The following is a 19,480-nucleotide window of genomic DNA, read 5'->3' as shown; positions in this document are numbered from 1 at the left end:
AAAAAAAAAAATCATCTCAAGTTTTATTTTATATCAATATCAAGCAAAGTGCATTGCATAGAGCAATGAAAACGTCTGCCAAAAGGTGTACGCCCAGAGTTCGAATCCAGAGTTTTTTCTCGCAAATGAAGTAACAAATCGGTAGCAGCAACATAGCAGCAAACGTTGTCGGCAGTCGTCGCAAAACAGAATGCCTGACGCTCTCCGCCACGCTCACTTTAAAGGTAGCAAGGAACGTTCCAGAAAGACGCCGAAACGAACTGCAACAATCCAGAACAGTGTGGAAGCCACTGTGCGTGACTTCAAATAAAGTGAAACGGAAATTGAAACTGATCTTTCGAGGTAACTGTGGTCGCATCTCGTGTTACAAAGTGAATCGAAAAAATTAGCTGGGGTTTAGCTTTAGGTGAACGTAAGCAAAGCCGACGTAGCTTCTCTTTCTGTTCTTCTTCTTCTTCTTCTTCTTCTTCTTCTTCTTTTCCTTTTTTTTTCTTTTCCTTTTCCTTTTTCTTTTTCTTTTTCTTTTCCTTTTTCTTTTTCTTCTCCTTTTTCTTTTCCTTTTTCTTTTTCTTTTTCTTCTTCTTCTTCTTCTTCTTCTTCTTCTTCTTCTTCTTCTTCTTCTTCTTCTTCTTCTTCTTCTTCTTCTTCTTCTTCTTCTTCTTCTTCTTCTTCTTCTTCTTCTTCTTCTTCTTCTTCTTCTTCTTCTTCTTCTTCTTCTTCTTCTTCTTCTTCTTGCGGCGCGGCGGGCTACCGACTGGGTTTACCCGACGGCTTGAAGAGGGGCCTCATCTGCGGTCGCTCTAAAGGTCAAACGTGGCTACCGGCCAGGTTTGGGCGACGGGCTGATACCTGGCGTAGTATTGCTTACGCAATAAAACGGCCAAAGCTTCGTGGCATCAATGAAATATATTTTCGAAAATATGCTCGGGATATAATCATACATAACCTCGATTCAACATGGATTTGTTAAAAATTCATTGCCCCCTCTTGGTTTAGGGTGTCGTCGTACCTTATAGAGATAAAATTTCCTGAGTACTAGCTGGCAGCAAAATGCTGGCTTGTTCTGTGGCAACAGTTTTGAAATACCCCAGTGTTCAGAACTCACGAAGTGCCTTCCGACGCCTTCTCGAATATGGTATAGTAGGATTGGCAGTCCATACATCCTACACCCCTATTAAATTATCTCACTTTTTTCATAAAGCAGTCCTCGCTGACTGAATCAGACCCCGTTGGTACCACAACAATAAAAACACAATTCATTGTTCATAAATCATTTATTATGTCAATAAATATAAAAATATGACAATATTTACAATTGAGTGAGACAGTAGCAATCATGGCCGCTTTCCACAATATTGATAACACCATCACAAATTGCTAAGACGCGATTTCACATTGAGCATAGATTGTTGAGCGGACACGAGGTCTATTACTGAATATTATTCAGTGAGATGTTGATAAGCACTGCTCGTTATCAGAAAAAAAAAAAAAACTTGGATTTTAAAGGCAGCGTTTCGCTGCGCGCGATACGAACATGATCACAACTGCACAGCAAGCTTGCATATTTTCAGACACAGAAATGAGCATGACTTAACTATATTAATCCTTGATTACAACATTGAAAATTGCCATTACGACCCACGTCAGCACACACAAGCATGTAATGATAAGTAACAATGAAAAGTGCTTGATTTCAAGGAAAAAAAAAGCCATTGCATGTAATCAAGTCTGCCTTCTATTTGTCACTTTGAATTATATATAGCTGGGTACAAGAAAACCGAACACTTCTTAACATCATCGAGTTTTATGCGATAAATGCTGCAATATTAAACTGCACCGAAGACCTAATATTAGTCGAAAATGGATAACCGGAAGAAAAGTTGGCCAGATATTTGTCTGTGAAATAGGCAGTGTTTGAAGATCATATCGCGTCGTGATATTTTTCAATACCATGATACATGGCTGCTACTACCATCTCAACATAGCGACAGGGATTACGTAATTATTTTGAGCTCTCACAGGTGCATGTGCAAGGCGAACCAACATTAAATAGGACGTGATATTATCATCTAACTATTATGAAGCACGGTGCAGTGTATGAATTCATAGGCGTAATATGTTGGCATACAACTGTATAGCAGCAAACCTGTCACATATCAGCACTGTAAATTGTTTAAACTTTACAATATCGCACATTACTCTTGTCTATAAACATTCTTTTTTTTTTCTTTTGCCATGGGCTAAATATGTTCGCATGCAAGGAAAATGAATAATTTCTATGACCAACCTTGGACCCATTGGCGACATATATCGTGTATAGGCTAGAAAACAAGCATTTGGTCACCTTCTGTTTTGTGCGGTAATAATGGGTCATTCACTCTCTTTATTTGTACAAAACTAAGGTATCATATTTACAAGTTCTATTCTATATGTACATAAGCGCCATATAAATATTCTTTTTATAAATTATCAGTGCTTCCACACGTAGTATATGCAGCTAAGACACTTTCCTTGCAAACTGCGGCAGACAGTCCTGTGAACGAGTTGTGAGTATATATATAATGGCAGCAATGGTTTAGAATATTGCTATCTTACGCGGATGGTAAAAATTGATACGAAATATTCAGTGTGGCGCACTAGCTTGGTCCCTCTTCACCCGTGTTACTTTTTTTTTTTTTTTCTGTGGCCATGAAAGACAATGCTTGATTACAAACAAATGAAATGAAGTATATTCCTGGTGGCGTCACGCCTTTACTATTACAAAAATTACAGTCCTTCTAGTCGTTCTACGCTGGGCTAAGATTATCTTCACGCATCGCAAGGGGTTTTTGCTGCGTAAGTGCACGGAAAACTTTTTTTTTTTTTATTAAAATAGGTCAGTCTGTTGTCCCATGGCTGACATCTAGAATCGAAATCGCTTTAAGTTAGCTTTTTCTGTGGAATCAGCTCCTGTGGCTGCTCTCTCTGCTTTTGGGTGAGCAGCACTTCGCATATCCGTGTTAAAATGCAACCAAACTTACTGCTCTGCAAAGCAGAAGTAGCAAGCTGTGGGCTTTGAAAGCGTCTCCAGTGTTATGGTGCGCAGCCAGCGTACATCCATTGGCTCCGTGCGCTTGCGCTCTTGCAGATCTGACAGTGAAGACGATGTGTGTTAGCAATTACGGCAGCACATCATTTTTTTTTTTTTCGAGACTAAATTTCTTGTGCGAATTTCGCCCGTTTCCAGGTGCCTGCTCGGGGAGACCAACGCGTTCAAGCGATCATTCACGATCATTTAAAATGTTAGAGAGAAGACTCCGCGTCGATCTGATCGTTGTCACAGCTTCTGTCACGAAATCTAGGACGGCGGCACACAACATTTCGATCAACGCAAGTCACCAGGTCTGACGACCAGCGCACCCGATGGCCTTGGCTATCGAAACGGCTCAGAAGCCTGCTTCGAGGCGCGTCTCGAGCAGCGGGAAATCGTTCTCGTCCAGCGCGCAGGCCCCTCGCAAAGCTTGTGACGAAATACAGGTGATCCATGCCTGTTCCATTTGACTATGCGCTGTCCCGCGGATACGCTGCCGTCCGGTCACGTCATTGGGGCAGTCCGTCGGCGCATCCCGACTCACATGAAGAAGAAATCCGGCGTGGCGCCGAAGAAGTAGGGCAGGCCTGGTAGGAGGGCCCTCTCGTGCGTCTTGACGTGCTTCTTGAGGTGGTCTTTGCGACCGAACGGTTTTTGGCACAGCGGACACGGGAAAGGCCGTAGTCCTGTGTGGATGCGACGATGCCGGGTCAGCTCTTCGTTGCGGGTGAAGGTCTTGCCGCAGCCTTCGTGCTCACAGGCGAATGGCCGCTCTCCTGCGTTACAAGAAAGGGAACCTTGCTTATATAGGCAAGCCATTGAATTTTATGCGCGAAATATACCTTCCTTCGCACGTGCACTGACACTTCCACGGTCAACAATACAACTATTGGCACTGCCGCTGCCATTCTATTACCTCATATTACTATCCGTCCTTCTATTGGTACTTTAAAACAAACGGATATAATGAGTAGAACAACGGCAATACAACGAGTGGTTTCCATTGTGAACAGACCAATAACAAAATCAGTGCGAACGCTTTCACATATATGACCATTGATGTCTTCCCCTCGACTTCTCAGATAGTCACTCTCCGCCGTCCTAACAAAATTCTGCAAAGTCGAAACTTTCAGTTGCTCTTCTTACTGAAGCTGTGCCACTATGTATTGTAGAGTGGTGAAATAAAGTCTTAATATGGGCCTTAGCGTCATCAAGGTGTGTATATCTCTCTGACTCTGTGAAGCCATTGTTCCGGTAAATTTCCTCAGTAAGACAGTATTTATATGTCGTGGCGAGTGAAAAGACCATCCATACAGCACCCTCCAGGACTCTTATCGCTGTTGGTCCGGTTCTGTCCCGTTCCCTCAACAGCGCAAAAAAAAAAAAAAAAAAAGAAAAATCAAGATTCGATCTTCAGATATTACTTTTCTTCGTCCACATACAGCGGGCCATACGCGCGACGGTTTCTTAAGCCACTCAGCTCTCCATAAAGATTCGGCCAATGGCCAACTCTAGAAATTTCCCGCACATTTGATGCATTCCAACTTTCTTTTATAGTGCATGGGTACCCATGCCAGCGGCTGTTACCGTTGCTACGCCATGAATAATCGCACTTTGAGGGTGTCTTTCCGTCGAGGAAGGCTCCGCTGAACCCATGCTCTTTTTTTTTTTTTTTTCGTACGGCAATTTTCGTTATGGGAAATTATATCATGATACTTCCTCCTTAGATGCCTGTGGCAGAGCATTTGTTATGGAAAATAATATACAGGGTGTCCAAGCTAACTTCACCCAAGGGTTAAAAAATACAATATTTGAGGTAGGCCAGGGCAACCACCTGCACACAGCTGCCAGCCGTCTGGCGCACCACAGAATTTTTTTTTTGCAATTAACTAATTAGTAATTAAGATATATTTAATTCTGTAGCTATTGCTTTTACACAATAAATGTGATTTGCAAATTTGGAGAGCACCTTCTGAAACCCACATTCCATTTATTTCCGTTGAAGAAAGCCGCATATATGTATCTTTTTCCGAGCCTCAAAGGAAGCCCATACGAAAACTATCCCTAGACTAGCGCATTCGAGTGCCACGATTGTGGTGCTCTCAGTCGTGCGTTGAGTGGACGAAATTAGCTGCGGCCGTGACTACCTTGGCCGTGACTCAACGGCCCAGTTCCAACGGCATAGGCTGAAATGTTGGCGACGGTTGCAGCGAGTGCGGCGAGGTCGCTGCAACTTGCACTGTCACGTGCGCCGTATCAGCCTGCCGCTGCAACGGGGCGACGGCGCCATGGCGCCACGGCCACAACTGATTTCGTTCACTCAAACCATGATTGGAAGCCCCATAATCGCGGCGCGCGAATGCGCTAGTCACGTGATAGTTTTCGTATTTCGCGAGCATTATTCGGATATCAGAAAAATATATATACGCGTGAGGCTTATTGTTTACGCAAATAAATGGAATGGGGGTTTCTGAAGGTGCTAAATTTGCATATCACCCTTTATTTTCTAAAGTCAATATTTAGTAATTTAGAAAATTATCTTAATTACTAATTTATGAATTGCAAACAAAATATTACCTGTGCTGCGCAAGTAAGCTGACAACTCTATGCAAGTGTTTTCCCTTGGCCTATAAGTTTCTGTGAATTTCTCGAATTGACGAATCACGAACAAACACGCACATCACTCATGGGTATTTTCAGCTCAAATAAAATAAATTGGGAGGCGAAAAGGTAACTTATATGTATGGCGCAGGCACCATGAAAGGTCGAAGCGATCAATTTGTGGAATGTGCGAAAAGGGACAATGTATAAGGGTCATAAATGTTTCCCCTCTTAACCGCACGAGAAGGACGGGGACATAGATGGCGCGAATGGATAGAATAAAAATTGCAAGCATCCCAAGAATGTGCACGGACCAAGTGGGGATACGCAAAATAAAAGATAGTGAGCGCAAACTCGTGACGTCTACAATCACGGAACGTTAGCAAAGATTGCAAGCATAGTACAAGGAGGTCGGTATGAAAGCAGTTGGGCGAGTTAGCCATATCACAGAGTATGCGCAGTGGCTCAAAAGCTAGAAAAGCTCGACCGAGAACAGATATCTCGTTTAAGAAGGGAACATAACCTAAACGCGGTGAACGTGAACATAACCAGTCGACATCGCATCGAGCTACTACAGACTAAGTACTGGAAAACGTTCGCAGAAAACGACGAATGTGATTCAAAAGATTGCACCAGATGATACCTTGAGCGCGCCAGAAGATAATCGCCACACACTCAACGCACGGTATAAGCGACACTCGGAAATGTAACATGGCGAGTAGGAAACCTGCAATAGGTCTATAGGACTATACACATTGCCGCTTAAGCCACGTGTAAAATAAAGCATGACAGTGCGATTAAGAACAGTGAAAAGATATAGGGCAGCACGAAAGTTAATTATTGAATCCGAGTGAAGATGGCGCCGATGGTTGGAAATAACAAACGAAGGCGGAAAAACTGTCTTTGGGATAATAGTTGTACGGAAAGACTTCAAACTGGTGGAGTAGAAAAAAAAAAAAAAAAAAAGGTGCGTGAGGGGATTTCGTCTGCGGATTTCAACTAGAGCTGGTCGAGGTAGACTGCCAAGCACATAGTAGAACGCTAACACACTAACACTTCCAATTCACTAAGAAGACAGCTAGAGACCCATCAACTTATTGCTCATCGTGCACTACGCGATTGTGATGTATACCGCCCAATAGATTTCATAAAGAGCGTTAGCGGAAATGACTTCTGCGTTATACTATGAGGAAACAATTGGCTATCGAATTAATGCCTTTTTCGTATTCGTATACAGTGAAACTTGCAACGCTTGCAGGTGATCCATGATATACATGGACATCTATATCGAAGAGAAATAAAACCGCGGTAGTCCCAGCTACGCAGGGTGCAGGTATGTTCGTGCGGCAGACAACAAGCGGTCTGGTTCGTATTCCTGTCAGTAGCCGAGCACCATGGCATGTCCACGTGTTTCCAGCCCATACATTAGTTGCAAAATATCTCTGAGAGCTGCTCTGTGGTCCAGGGTACTATACCGGGCGACCTTTCTTATGACTGTTTACCAGCTTACGTTTTAAAAACTGTAAGTACGCTTTATAGCTATAGGCGGGTGTCATGTGCTTGAGATTGATTAAACATAATAACGAACAATTTGTTCTTTAAATGAAAAGCTTTGAAACTCGGAGATTTCAGTATTAAAGGTTAGACCGGTTTTTAAACTATTTTTCTCGGCAGTCGGATAACAGACGTACGGAAAATGAGGCGCTCGTTTCGGAGATCATGTGAAATGTAGCCAACATCCCCGTCAGCAAGGAAAGCATATAGTATTTTTTTTTTTCGCGTTGACCGGTGTCAAATAATAACGGAATCACAGAGAGGAAAGTAGAATAAAAATCAACTGCATGTCAAAGGTAGTTCAGTGCGCTATCCCATAGCCCCCACCCTCCCCTTTAGATACAACACAGGAAGTTCTACGTGCGCCGCTGTGGAAGAGGGTGGCGTTGACGAACATTCTCAAGGATAGGGGACACGCAATACAAACACCGAAGTGGAGGATTGAACTTCCGCCGCCGCTGCTCAGTCGGTAGAGCTCCGGAAGTGAAATTCGGAGGTCGTGTGCTCGGTTCCTACTGGTGGTGTATAATTGTTTTTCTCTACTTTATAATCGCTTATATTCATGATTATTTCGCAGTGAACTTACATAGGAGCCGGTGATTGCTGACTACCTTCGTTTCTTTCGGCAATGTGGTTCGGAAACTGAATTTCAAAAATGCGCATTTCAAAGCTTGTTGAGATGGCTTTCCTGCATTGCATAATTTTAAAATGACGTCTTTAGATGTGGCAATGTCATGTCACCAAAAACCATGTTAACTTCAACATTATCGAAACACAAACAATATTTGTATTTGATGCATAAGAATGAAGTAGGCGCCACTTTATGAATGTGCACTGCCGAAAAGGCAACTCAGCGAGCTTTTAAAAACCGTATTTTTTCTGTTTAATAATTCAAACCACACTACTGATTAGGGAAATTTTAAATCTGGTCTCATCTCTGCTTTTGGCGGCCTTCAGCTACTCAATATAATATTACGTCTTATAAAAATTCTTAGTAAATTTTAGTTAACCATCTAACATCAAGTTTTTTTTTTGTGTGTGTGTGTGTGCAAGAGGCTGGCCTTGCTGTAAAGCCAACCTACACAGACCGCACAAACGTATTTGTCATAGTTTTTAAGATGCATGTTTGTAGAGGTTAAAAAAAAAGCCCATACTTAAGAGGAGCAACAAGGAATGCCGTGCGGATAGGCAAAATCTCTTCGCCATTTTTCACGCAACTGAAAAAAAATGTTAAAAAAAAAATTCGGAAGAGCCACGCGTGTACGTGTGAGAATGAATGCAGAATATTTTAGTAATCTCCAATATGTAGACGATGATGCCGCGGGTACCGAAGGGACTAATTACAGCGATTTATTGCAGCGAACGCCTAAAAAAAAAAAAAAAAAAAAAAAAAAAAAAAGAATGAGTATAGCCAAAGTAATTTTTCCAGCGTGGACAAAGTATATAAAAAATCGTGGATGCAAACAAAGTGCAGTAGGTAGTCAAGAAGTGCAGTTGTCTCGGCCAAGTGGTCTTGGCAGTTCCTCAACACGATAGCGAGATCAGCAACAAGCCAAAGTGTACTTTATTCGCTTTCGGAATGAATTGGCAAGCTTCGAAGGTTTGCCGCGATAATTTACAGTTTCGACTGGCGGAAAACAGGAATAGTTGGAGATGATTATGAGTATAGCGGTGCGTGACTACTACTTTTTCAAAAGCTAGAGCAGTATGGCTGAAAACCTATAATTATCGACAAAAGCGTATCAAATATGGGACTAACATTTCGCAAATATTATCCACTTGTGTGAATATTCCCGCAAACGAATACCCGCGCTAAACGCCGAATTGCTAGCAGCGGCTATGACTGCGGTGCGGCGCCATAACTCATGGCGTTAAGACTGCAGAACTTAAAAGACGCTGCGCTGCGTCTTTTGAATGCAGAGTTGCGTACTCCACTGCAGTAGTACGCAACTGTAGGTAGGTGCAATAACTGTAAAGCCATCATATGTCATATATATATATATATATATATATATATATATATATATATATATATATATATATATATATATATATATATATATATATATATATATATATATATATATATATATATATATATGGCTGCGGAATAATTTCAGCGACCTGGGTATCTTTAACATGCACTGATATCGCACAGCACACGGTTCTGCGGTTGGATTCTAACCCGTTCTTTCCGGTCAGTAGCCGAGCGTCTTGACCACTAAACCACCGCGACGGGTACAATTAGAATAAGTATGGCGCCAAAGTCAAACTTTGCCAAAGTAGGATAATGACATCCTTTTGAAATTCAATTTCCGAACCACATTGCCGAAAGAAACGAAGGTAGTCAGCAACCACCGGCTCCTATGTAAGTTCACTGCGAAATAATCATGAATATAAGCGATTATAAAGTAGAGAAAAACAATTATACACCACCAGTAGGAACCGAGCACACGACCTCCGAATTTCGCTTCCGGAGCTCTACCGACTGAGCAGTGGCGGCGGATGTTCAATCCTCCACTTCGGTGTTTGTATTGCGCGTCACCTATCATTGAGAATGTTCGTCAACGCCACCCTCTTCCACAGCGGCGCACGTAGAACTTCCTGTGTTGTATCTAAAGGGGAGGGTGGGATAACCCACTGAACTACCTATGGTATGCAGTTGCTTTCTATTCTACGTTCCTCTCTGTGATTTAATTAGTAAAACACTTCGCGAGGCATGTTGGTGCATTGGTATTAATATTTCAAGTGCAACAACTGTGGCACACAAATATAGAGACGACAAAGCATGCGCTTCACAGGACAGGACAGCGCATGTCCTGTCGTCTCTATATCTATGTGTTGTCGTTGTTGCGCTTGAAATATTAGTAGTTGTGATATTCCATTACTATTAGACATTGGTCAACATAAAAACAAATATATGCTTTTCGTGCTGTCGGCTATATTTCACATGATCAAAGAAAAGAGCGCCTCATTTTCCGTACGTACGTCTGTTCGCTGACTGCCGAGAAATATAGTTTAAAACCGGGTCTCGCCTTTAATACTGAAGGTTCCCAGTTTCAAAGCTTTTCATCTAAAGTGAAAAAATGCTTAGCCATTATTTTTAATTAGTCATTGAATTATCGATCTCAGGCACATGACGCCCGTCTAGTTATAAAGCGCACTTACAGTTTTTAAAACGTGAGCTTGCAAACAGTAAAAAAGAAAAAGAAAAAAAAACAATCACCCGGTATAGTATACCTGGATCACAAACTAGCCGTCACTGATATTTTGAAACAAATGCATTTGCTGGAAACAACCGAGCATGTCATTACGCTCGACTACTGTCCGGAATACGGGGGTTCGAACCCGACCGCTTGTTGTCTGCCTCACGAACACACCAATACATCCGTGGCGCCCTGCTCAGCTGAGGCTACCGCGGTTTTCTTTCTCTTCGATGTAGATGTCCATGGATGTCATTGATCATTTGCGAGTGTTGCAAGAGGTATCACTTTACTCAAAAACGAGAAAGCAAGCAGATACTTCAATGCTTCGGTAGCCAATTCTTCCCTCATAGGGACACAGAAGTAATTTCCGCTAACGCTCTGATAGGGTTCAGAAACCCTGCGCTAAGTTCTTGGCCTTAGAATGCGTAAACTATCCCCCAGGAAAACAAGTAACAAACAAATTTTCTAGACGCACGTGGTTGTTTACTATAATTATTATAATTGCTCGGTTATTGCGGTTTATATTGCGTACATAGGCTATTATAAATCATGGCAATAAAACTGCAGAACTTAAGAGACTCTGCGCTGCGTCTTTTCAGTTCAGAGTTGCGTGCTCTATTGCAGTAGTACGCAACTATAACTTAGTTTATAATATATATATATATATATATATATATATATATATATATATATATATATATATATATATATATATATATATATATATATAAAGAGCTACCTGTAGTGAGCCATGGCCGCCGAGGGCACCCATCAAAGCACGGTTTGCCATATACCGCTTCGAACACTTGCGCCATGTGATGACACTGGCCCACTAATGCAGAGCGCACTAATGCACTGCATCGTGGAGCTGGACTCCCCCGCCATTGTCTTTAGAGTTTGTCCTGTGATCGAACCAAGTAGTTAAATCTCCCATATACAATCAATGGTTTGCCGTTTGATAGCATACAGCCAAAAACTATAAACGTCCCTATAGAGAATCCGATAATTTACTGATTGTTAAGGTGTAATGTTCATCATCATCATCATCATCATCAGCCTGATTATACCCACTGCAGGGCGAAGGCCTCTCCCATATCTCTCCACTTAACCCGGTTCTGTGCTAGCTGCATCCACTTGACCCCTGCGAACTTCTTAATCTCATCCGCCCACCTAACTTTCTGCCACCCCCTGCTACGCTTTCCTCCCCTTGGAATCCAGTTTGTTACCCTCAGCGACCATCGGTTATCCTCTCTTCGCACTACATGTCCTGCCCTTGTCCATTTCTTCTTCTTAATTTCCACTAGAATGTCGGTAACTTGAGTTATTTCTCTGACCCACTCTGCACGCTTCCTATCTCTTAATGTTACCCCTACCATTTTTCGTTCCATAGCCCTCTGGGTTGTCCTCAACTTGAGTAGAACTCTCTTAGTTAGCCTCCACGTTTCAGCCCCATAGGTGAGTACAGGCAAGATGCAACTGTTGTATACTTTCCTCTTGAGCGATACCGGTAAGCTGCTAGTCATAATCTGCGAGTGCTTGCCAAATGCGCTCCATCCCAATCGTATTCTTCTTGTTATTTCCTTTTCGTGGTCCGGATCTGCGGTTACTACCTGTCCTAAGCAGACATATTCGCCTACTACTTCCAGTATTTCGCTACCTAATGTAAACTCCTGTTCCTTCCCGAGGCTGTTGAACATTACCTTAGTCTTCTGCATATTGAGGTGTAATGTTACGATAAGCAAAAAAAAAAAAAAGCGCTAAACAATTTTCCCATAATATAGCGCTTGAAGAGATCACATCTTTGCGTGATCAGTCTATACACGTTCAAGTACGATGCCGGTGCTTGTCCTTGGCGCTGCTGTAGGATTTCATTTGTCCAAGACAAACAGCGCGAGCTGATTTTCCGCGATAGCGTAGCAGTCCCGCGTCGTAGCAAAGGCGGCGTTGTAACGCGTGAATCGGCAGGAAGCAAATTAATAGAAACTATTGCAGGCCCACGGAATCAAACTTGGTTACGCGCACGTTATTCTTAATAAAAGTATCACGCAGCCGCTCTTTGTGCAGCGTTAAGCGTGATCAAATTTCGCTTCCTATTATAGCAACCGTCTGCTGGTTAGGTTAGAGGCTAGTTTGCAAAAGGGATTCAAACTTACGATATATTTGCCTCCGACTGTATGCCGTTAATTGTAAGTGCAGGTGTCCACCGAAAAATGAGACAGTGCACCTTCCTTTCGCCATGAAAAACGCAGCCTAAACAAAAAATGTAAAAAAAAAAAATCTTCGGTATGAAAGGCGTTGTTTAAAGGCGCTATCGCGTCTAACTTCTAGGACGAGGCTTGAGCGCCACCCTAACTTTTGATGACGGAAGCCTTCACAAAGACCCGAGCACCTGTTTATACAGAACATGACTCATTTGCTTGATATGCGTGCCGATATCCTTAATGACGCCATGTTCACGCCCCACCAATTCATATTTGGAGGCAGTCTGTACGTACATGCTGCTCCGTAAATAATTACGCAGGAGCAATTTGGCCAGTGTTAATCTGCCACCATAGCGAATGACATAGAATGAGACCTTTGCATAGTATTCTGCTGTGCTGACTACCAGGCTAACAAGCTTGCCATGTGCGATTGATGCTAAACTACAGCGCCGTACGATTTACATAAAAAGGTAATGTCAGTGTCGAAACAACGACTACACATGTAGCACTTTTTCTGCTTTTTTACAAAATAGGGGATAATATAGATCAAACCAATAGTTTTTGTAGAAAATGGCGAGTTTTCCTCTTCTTCGGGAATCAGCAGTGAGATGAAGAGAAAATGTAGTGCGTATATGCATTTAAGTATACGCCGACAAGAAGTTTATACGATCTACATTGGTCACAATCGTAGCTATTTAGCAAAGTACAATTCGCTTGACCGGCTCATTTGCAAATACCCCCCCCCCTCCCCCTCCAGAAAAAAAAAAAAGAAAAAAAAAAAGGAGTGCTGTGCCATAACACGAGGAGTGTTGTGTCACCGCGCTCTCGCACAAGTGGAGCATACCGGTGTGAATGCGAACGTGTCCCTTGAGCTGTCCATTGTTGCTGAAGGAGACCTTGCAGTGCGGGCACTGGAAGCGCTTGGGCCTCTGCTTCTTGGCCTTCCAGCGCGCTGCCAGTTCCTGCTGTAGGAGCACAGGCGCATGGTGGTGCTGCGCGGCAGCCACTTCCCACGCGGTCAGCTGGGACGGGAAGGCCGGCTGCAGCGCAGACACGGCGGCCGGTAGGAGATACACCGGCTCAGGCTGCACGATCCTGTTCTCGCTCGGCTGGGCCCAGGGCCGGAAGATTGGCGACGCGCGCTCTTTGCCGGTCATGGCTCGCTCTGCGCCCGCGGGACGGCTTCGGCTGTGGCCACCACCGCCGGCCTGGGGATTGGCCCCCGACGGGACAATGCGCCAGGGACGGGCGTGAAGCAGGCGGAGACTAGGGAGAGAGGGGGGCCCGCCCCTCTTTAGTCGGGGGCTCGGGCTGACGTCATGGACCCCGGCGGGGGCTCGCACTGGGGGGGCACCGCCGCTGAGTGTTTAGGGAGAGCCGCGCGCGCGCCGCTCTGATGGCCGTCATCATGGGAGGATGCTGCTCCCCCGCTCCTAATTCAATAAGGCAGCGCCAATCCAGGGCCTGCCGGCGGGGCGCGCCCTTCCACCCGCGGCTGCTCACCCCTCGAGGCGGGGGTGAGGGCACGCATCTGGGCACACGGCTCCCACTGGTGGACCGCGCTTTTGACGCCGGCAGCCCGGCTCTGGACCGTCTGCTCGGTGATAACGATGCAAGCCACGAGCCGCCGGGTGCGGCTGCGCGGATATATCACGAGCAGGACGCGATCTTGGTAGCAAAAAGACTCCTTTGATTCGCTTTCGCCCTCATGTCCCTGAGTTTATATATATATATATATATATATATATATATATATATTACACCGCCAAGAAATGGAAACCACAACTGCGGATTTATTCATCGTTTCGATCAGGGTCTGATCTTTCTCAAAAATGAACGTATATAGCTAGGTTACACATAGGACACGTATAACCTGTATGTTCATTTTGGGGAAGGAAAAATCGAATAAATCCACTGTTATCATTTTAGCTGTTGGTGATTTACCTCTCCTGACATATAAAGCTATGGGCTGAAAAAAATCTTCATATAGGTATTTTTAGCCAACGGTTCGCCCAGGAGCTGGTCTTCCGGTTACAATCTTCTGGACAAACTTTGCCTGAACATAGATGCTTATCCAAGCACTAAAGAACTAACAGGCAAAGCATACATGGAGATAATATATAAGGAATCGAAGGAAACTATCACTTTTCCGCAACGTCGACATTTCTGTAGGAGCCAATGAGCCTTCGAGGCTTTCAAGTGCTCCCTTAAAGGGCTTATATTAACGAAATAAAAAATAATAGTTACGAAAAGTAACGCATAAAAACTAAAAGGGCGACCACGGTACCAGCAGGGCGAGAGTCAGCAGTAAGCACGGTGACGGAAAAGATACAGGCGAGCGGAGAAACGCACGAAAGCGCGCTCATATAGCGCGGGCAGGAGGGAGTAAGACTAAACAAGACTGTGTGCTCTTGTATGTTTTTAGTAGAGTTACATGCATAGGTCTCAGCTAGCCTCTGCAACACAATGAAAAAGTAAAAAAAGATGGATGATTTAGAATGGCTAGGCCAGGAGTGGATTGGGGTGGGTTTCAGTTCGATGCTCGTTTTTGAATATCGAGCAGGCTTCAGCCAAACATTTTTCAGGTCCGGAAGTATAGTGGCCTTACCGGTTGCGCACTATACTAGTTTGAGGACGCTTAACGAACTTTAACAGGGCAATGAGATAGATTTGTGTTCCGAATCCACTGCTCACAGATGAAAGTTATAATCGAAACATTGACCGCGAAGCACAGAGCTAGACTTGCACTTGTCCAATTCATTAATTTACCAGCGAAGCTGAACTGTTCACGCCACTATGTGCCCGAAACCCACTAGCGGTTAAGTATTGTTTTATTTTAGTCTATTTGAGCCTCAACTACCGCCTGGAAGGACCGGACAAAAAGCTCTCTAGGACCGCTTTTTTTCTTTTTCTACAATCTATCCTATATGTACTTGATGACAAATAAACAATTTCATTTTATTTAATTTCAGTATAACACGTAAAGCGAAGCTCCGTATCAAATTCGAAAAACTGAATGTTGTACTGTTACGTATACGAGTTCCACATAAGTCTGGAGAAGCGCTTTGCTCGTCTAAATAATATGTGGAATCATTTTTCTCGTTCCTGTATGTCACCTCTTAAATACGGTGAGCCTGGCTGATCATCAGTGCTTGACGCCTCTGCTCTGCGGGTTCGTCCAGCCCTTTCTGCTGTTTAGCACCCTCACGCTGCGTGTTTTGCGACTTTATGAACACTGTTCTTACATGGTTGATAAAACCTTGTCCAATGCATTGTTAACAAAAACAGCGGTCAGACACCCTCTGGCCCAGGACTACACGTCTGCTTGACCGCGGCTGTCTATGGCATTAAAGTGCATCCGTTGCAACGCTGTGTTCAGTCATTGCAAATACAGCTTACACTTATAATCGAGGAAATATATACTTCTACTGCGCGTAACCCACCGCTGCTGACGCACTCGTGACAGCGACGCAAAAGAACGCGAAATGAGTAACGTGAATCACAATAAAAGGGGGATGAAGAAAAATAGTCTTTACAAATGTTTCTATCAAGAATCACACAAGAATCACGTGAATCACAATAAAAGGGGGATAAAGAAAAATAGTCTTTACAAATGTTTCTATCAAGAATTCAGGTGGGGGAAATAAATAGTTATAATGCAGAAACAAAAACTTCATTAGAGGCATTTAAGAAGCGGCAAGTTGATAGAACACTAGGCTATCAACCTCTGCTCATTCTTCCAACTTGGTAAAGTGAACACACATCTTAAAAGATAAAGCAAAACCGCCACAAACGCCTAAACAAGAATTTTCTCAATTCGAGGCGGTCGCGAGGTCTTCAGTATTGACTACTGAGACTGAAAGTTTAAACGACTGCCATTTGGTCGCTCTTAGCACCGACCTAATAAATGCATCTGGTAACACACACTTACCGGAGTTACAAGCAACCTGTTGGTCTTTTTTGATGACTGATATGAGGCAGTCGTAGCCATAGGTAGGCGGACTCACTCATGAGTCGACTCATTCGGGCTCACTCAGGCTCACACTCAGATCATGATCTGAGTCGTGAGTGAGTCCGGACTCACATTCAGGTCATGGTCTGAGTAGTGAGTGAGTCCGAACTCACATTCAGATCATGATCTGAGTCGTGAGTGAGTCTTGACTAAAACTCAGATCGTGATCTGAGTCGTGAGTGAGTCCGGACTCGCATTCAGGTTATGATCTGAGTCGTGCTGAGTCCGACCTAGAAAGTTCCTATGAAATCAAATGAATTCTTGCTCAGAGGTTGAATAATCATGATCTGAAGTGATCGAGTAAGTAATGGGCACAAGTCGCTAATTAGATCCTAGCGAACTCGAATTGCCTGTGTAATTTTAATAATGAATAAGCTTCTTGGTGAGCTGATGATGTAGAGCAATTTCGTTGTTTTATTGTTACGCAATTATTTTGACTATGTCGATTAATGCAGGTTAATCGAACACTTGTTCTCATTGGCGTGTTGTATTGCGGTGGCTATATAGTTCTTTTTTTTTTTTGCTGTTTATTTACTTCGGAATTACTCGCAAATAATTTCACGGGTTAGCTGCTCATTGGTGCACAGCGATGCGAACGAGTCAGGCTAGCCGTGCATAGCTAATAATATCAGGCTAATGAAGTTCGAAGAGACCATTGTGTAACCATATTTTTTAACGTTCTTTCTTATGGCGAAAGAAGTCATATACTCACCACCACAGACCAAGAACCTTGTCCGATATTTCTTTTTGTGTGCTATTGCTCTAACTGGGTAAACTGATTGAAGAGGCCACAATACGAAGCTACGTACGTAGGTAATTTAAACGCATTCCGGTATAGCTGAAATTCTGCATTGGTCGATTTAGTTCAAAACTTGTCCAACATAATTCGCTATACGGCGACCACGATGGTGACCTCCAGGGCCGCCTTCAATTTTGACCACCCACCGCCGAAATTTGACCTCGACCGATTTAGGCAAAAATCTGTCCAATTTAATATGACTATGGCGAACAAGATGGTGACCTCCAAATTTGACCTTGCCCACCATTAAATTTGGTCCACTCACCCCAGTAGATTGACCTCGGCCGATTTCGGACCGAAATGAACTTACAACATAATTCGATTACGGCGAACACGATGGAGACGTCCAAATTTTGGTTCGGGTCACACACTGTTTACCAACCCTCGAAATTTGATTGTGGCAAATTTGCATCAAAACCGATAGTTCCTAATTGCATTGTCCATCCTCGACCCTATGGTTACCTATAAAGTTGGGCATGACCATTTCCAGAATTTGGCCCAGGCCAACTTCGAAGTTGCACCTTTACAACTGGTGACCAACCGGCATGGGTACAAAAGTAGAGCCCCCTAACCACTGCACCACCGCGGCGAGGGGTCTTCATTCTTCATTAACCTTCTCTCTCCGACTGACTATTATCTCAATGAAAGTGACTGTTTCCTTGAAGTGTCTTAGGTTATGCTTTACCGCAATGACACGAAGTGCATTTGGCCCGGATAAATACCTGCAAAGTAAGCTTCACGTTCTGCTTTTCGTGATTCCTTTTGGCAAAATGGCGTTTCGTGTAGGTGCGCAGCCGTATCACAACAACTGGTCACATTCAAAATCGAAAGCAGCTTTCACAGTTCTAAAATATGCATCCATCACTTTGCCTCTGTCCCGTTGCATCCGGATAAAATTCGGGGAACTTGAAACTTGTCGCTCTGCTCCGACCAATTGTTCCGCATGCCCTTGAGAATGTGCGCGGTGTCAGTCAGAAAAGACAACGGTTGTGAGGGTCAGGGTCAGACTGATGTAGAAACACAAAACCGTTCGGAGTCTCCTTGCACCCAGAGAAGATCGGTGTAGTTGAGGAGGATGCCAAAGAGACCCGTAGCACTTCTGTTCACGGAGTAGCTCGATAGCTCTTCCTTACAACACATACGACCCCGCACCCAATTTTCTTAAGTCCACAAATGACACCTTTAGGCATGCTGTGCTAAAACATCTCCTTTCGCTTTGTGCGCAGGAACAATTTGAGCCACGTCTTTGAGCTCGCACATTAAACTATATATGCATCATAAACACTAACGCACCATTCTTTGCATTAGCGGAATTAAGTGCGAAGCCGGCAATGTTGCCACCTTTGTCATCTTAAAAGTGTTTTATATGGATGTCGTCCTCCATCAAGTTCATAGAGCGTTGCTTATCTGTCAAGTCAGATATTCTAGGCATTTAGTTGCACTTTGAACCGTGCTCTTCAAGGTGCGCGTTCATTCCGCATGGAGAGAACGATGAACGAATAGTCTTTGGGTGGGGAAAACAACTCATCCGTAACTGCAAATGTACTTTAAGGTGTGAGCTAGCATTATAGCGAAAGAGACGCAGAAAAACCATAAAGTTAATTGTATAGCGCCTCCTTTCCTTCTTTGATGTCAGCAGATTCAGTTGCCTATATATGTAAGATGAGGTAGGGGCGAACAAATGAAAACAATGGTTTATTTCCGACGTTTCGGCTGGGGCCCGGCCGAAACGTCGGAAATAAACCACTGTTTTTGTTTATGCGCCCCTACCTCATTTTATAGATATTTCTGGATCCTGGAAGACTTTTATGAAATATATGAATATATGAATATGAAATATATATATATATATATATATATATATATATATACCGGGTGTCCCAACTAACTTGAACCAAGGGATACAAAATAATACATTTGAGGTAGGTCAGTGAAACCAATTGCATTCAACTGCCAGCCTCCTTGCGCACTACAGGCGATTTTTTGTTTTTCAATTACTTAATTAGCTAATTATGTTAATTTTTCTAATTGATTAAA

At 43.4% G+C, this 19,480-nt stretch overlaps 1 protein-coding gene across 1 annotated transcript; it reads right to left on the bottom strand.

Moving 5' to 3' along the window:
• Positions 1-3,228: 3,228 nt before the first annotated feature.
• LOC146206355 (Krueppel-like factor 1) lies at positions 3,229-13,789 on the bottom strand. Its single transcript, XM_084587018.1, has 2 exons — positions 13,477-13,789; positions 3,229-3,846 (listed from the first exon to the last, which is right to left on the bottom strand). Exons 1-2 carry the CDS (start codon positions 13,787-13,789, stop codon positions 3,611-3,613), a joined length of 549 nt encoding a protein of 182 aa, XP_084443144.1. The 3' UTR covers positions 3,229-3,610.
• Positions 13,790-19,480: the final 5,691 nt, after the last annotated feature.

This window comes from Amblyomma maculatum, chromosome 1 (assembly GCF_055883805.1).
Source record: "Amblyomma maculatum isolate TAMU_Amacu chromosome 1, ASM5588380v1, whole genome shotgun sequence".
Taxonomy (NCBI): domain Eukaryota; kingdom Metazoa; phylum Arthropoda; class Arachnida; order Ixodida; family Ixodidae; genus Amblyomma; species Amblyomma maculatum.
The sequence above is the reverse complement of the archived record's forward strand: the minus strand, read 5'-3'. Positions and strand labels throughout refer to the sequence as shown.

Excerpts from the sequence above, each read along its gene's own strand:
- LOC146206355 (XM_084587018.1), bottom strand. The coding sequence starts at position 13,789 with ATGACCGGCAAAGAGCGCGCGTCGCCAATCTTCCGGCCCTGGGCCCAG. Across the intron at positions 3,847-13,476 it reads ACACGTTCGCATTCACACCG|GAGAGCGGCCATTCGCCTGT; the intron begins GTATGCTCCACT and ends CTTGTAACGCAG.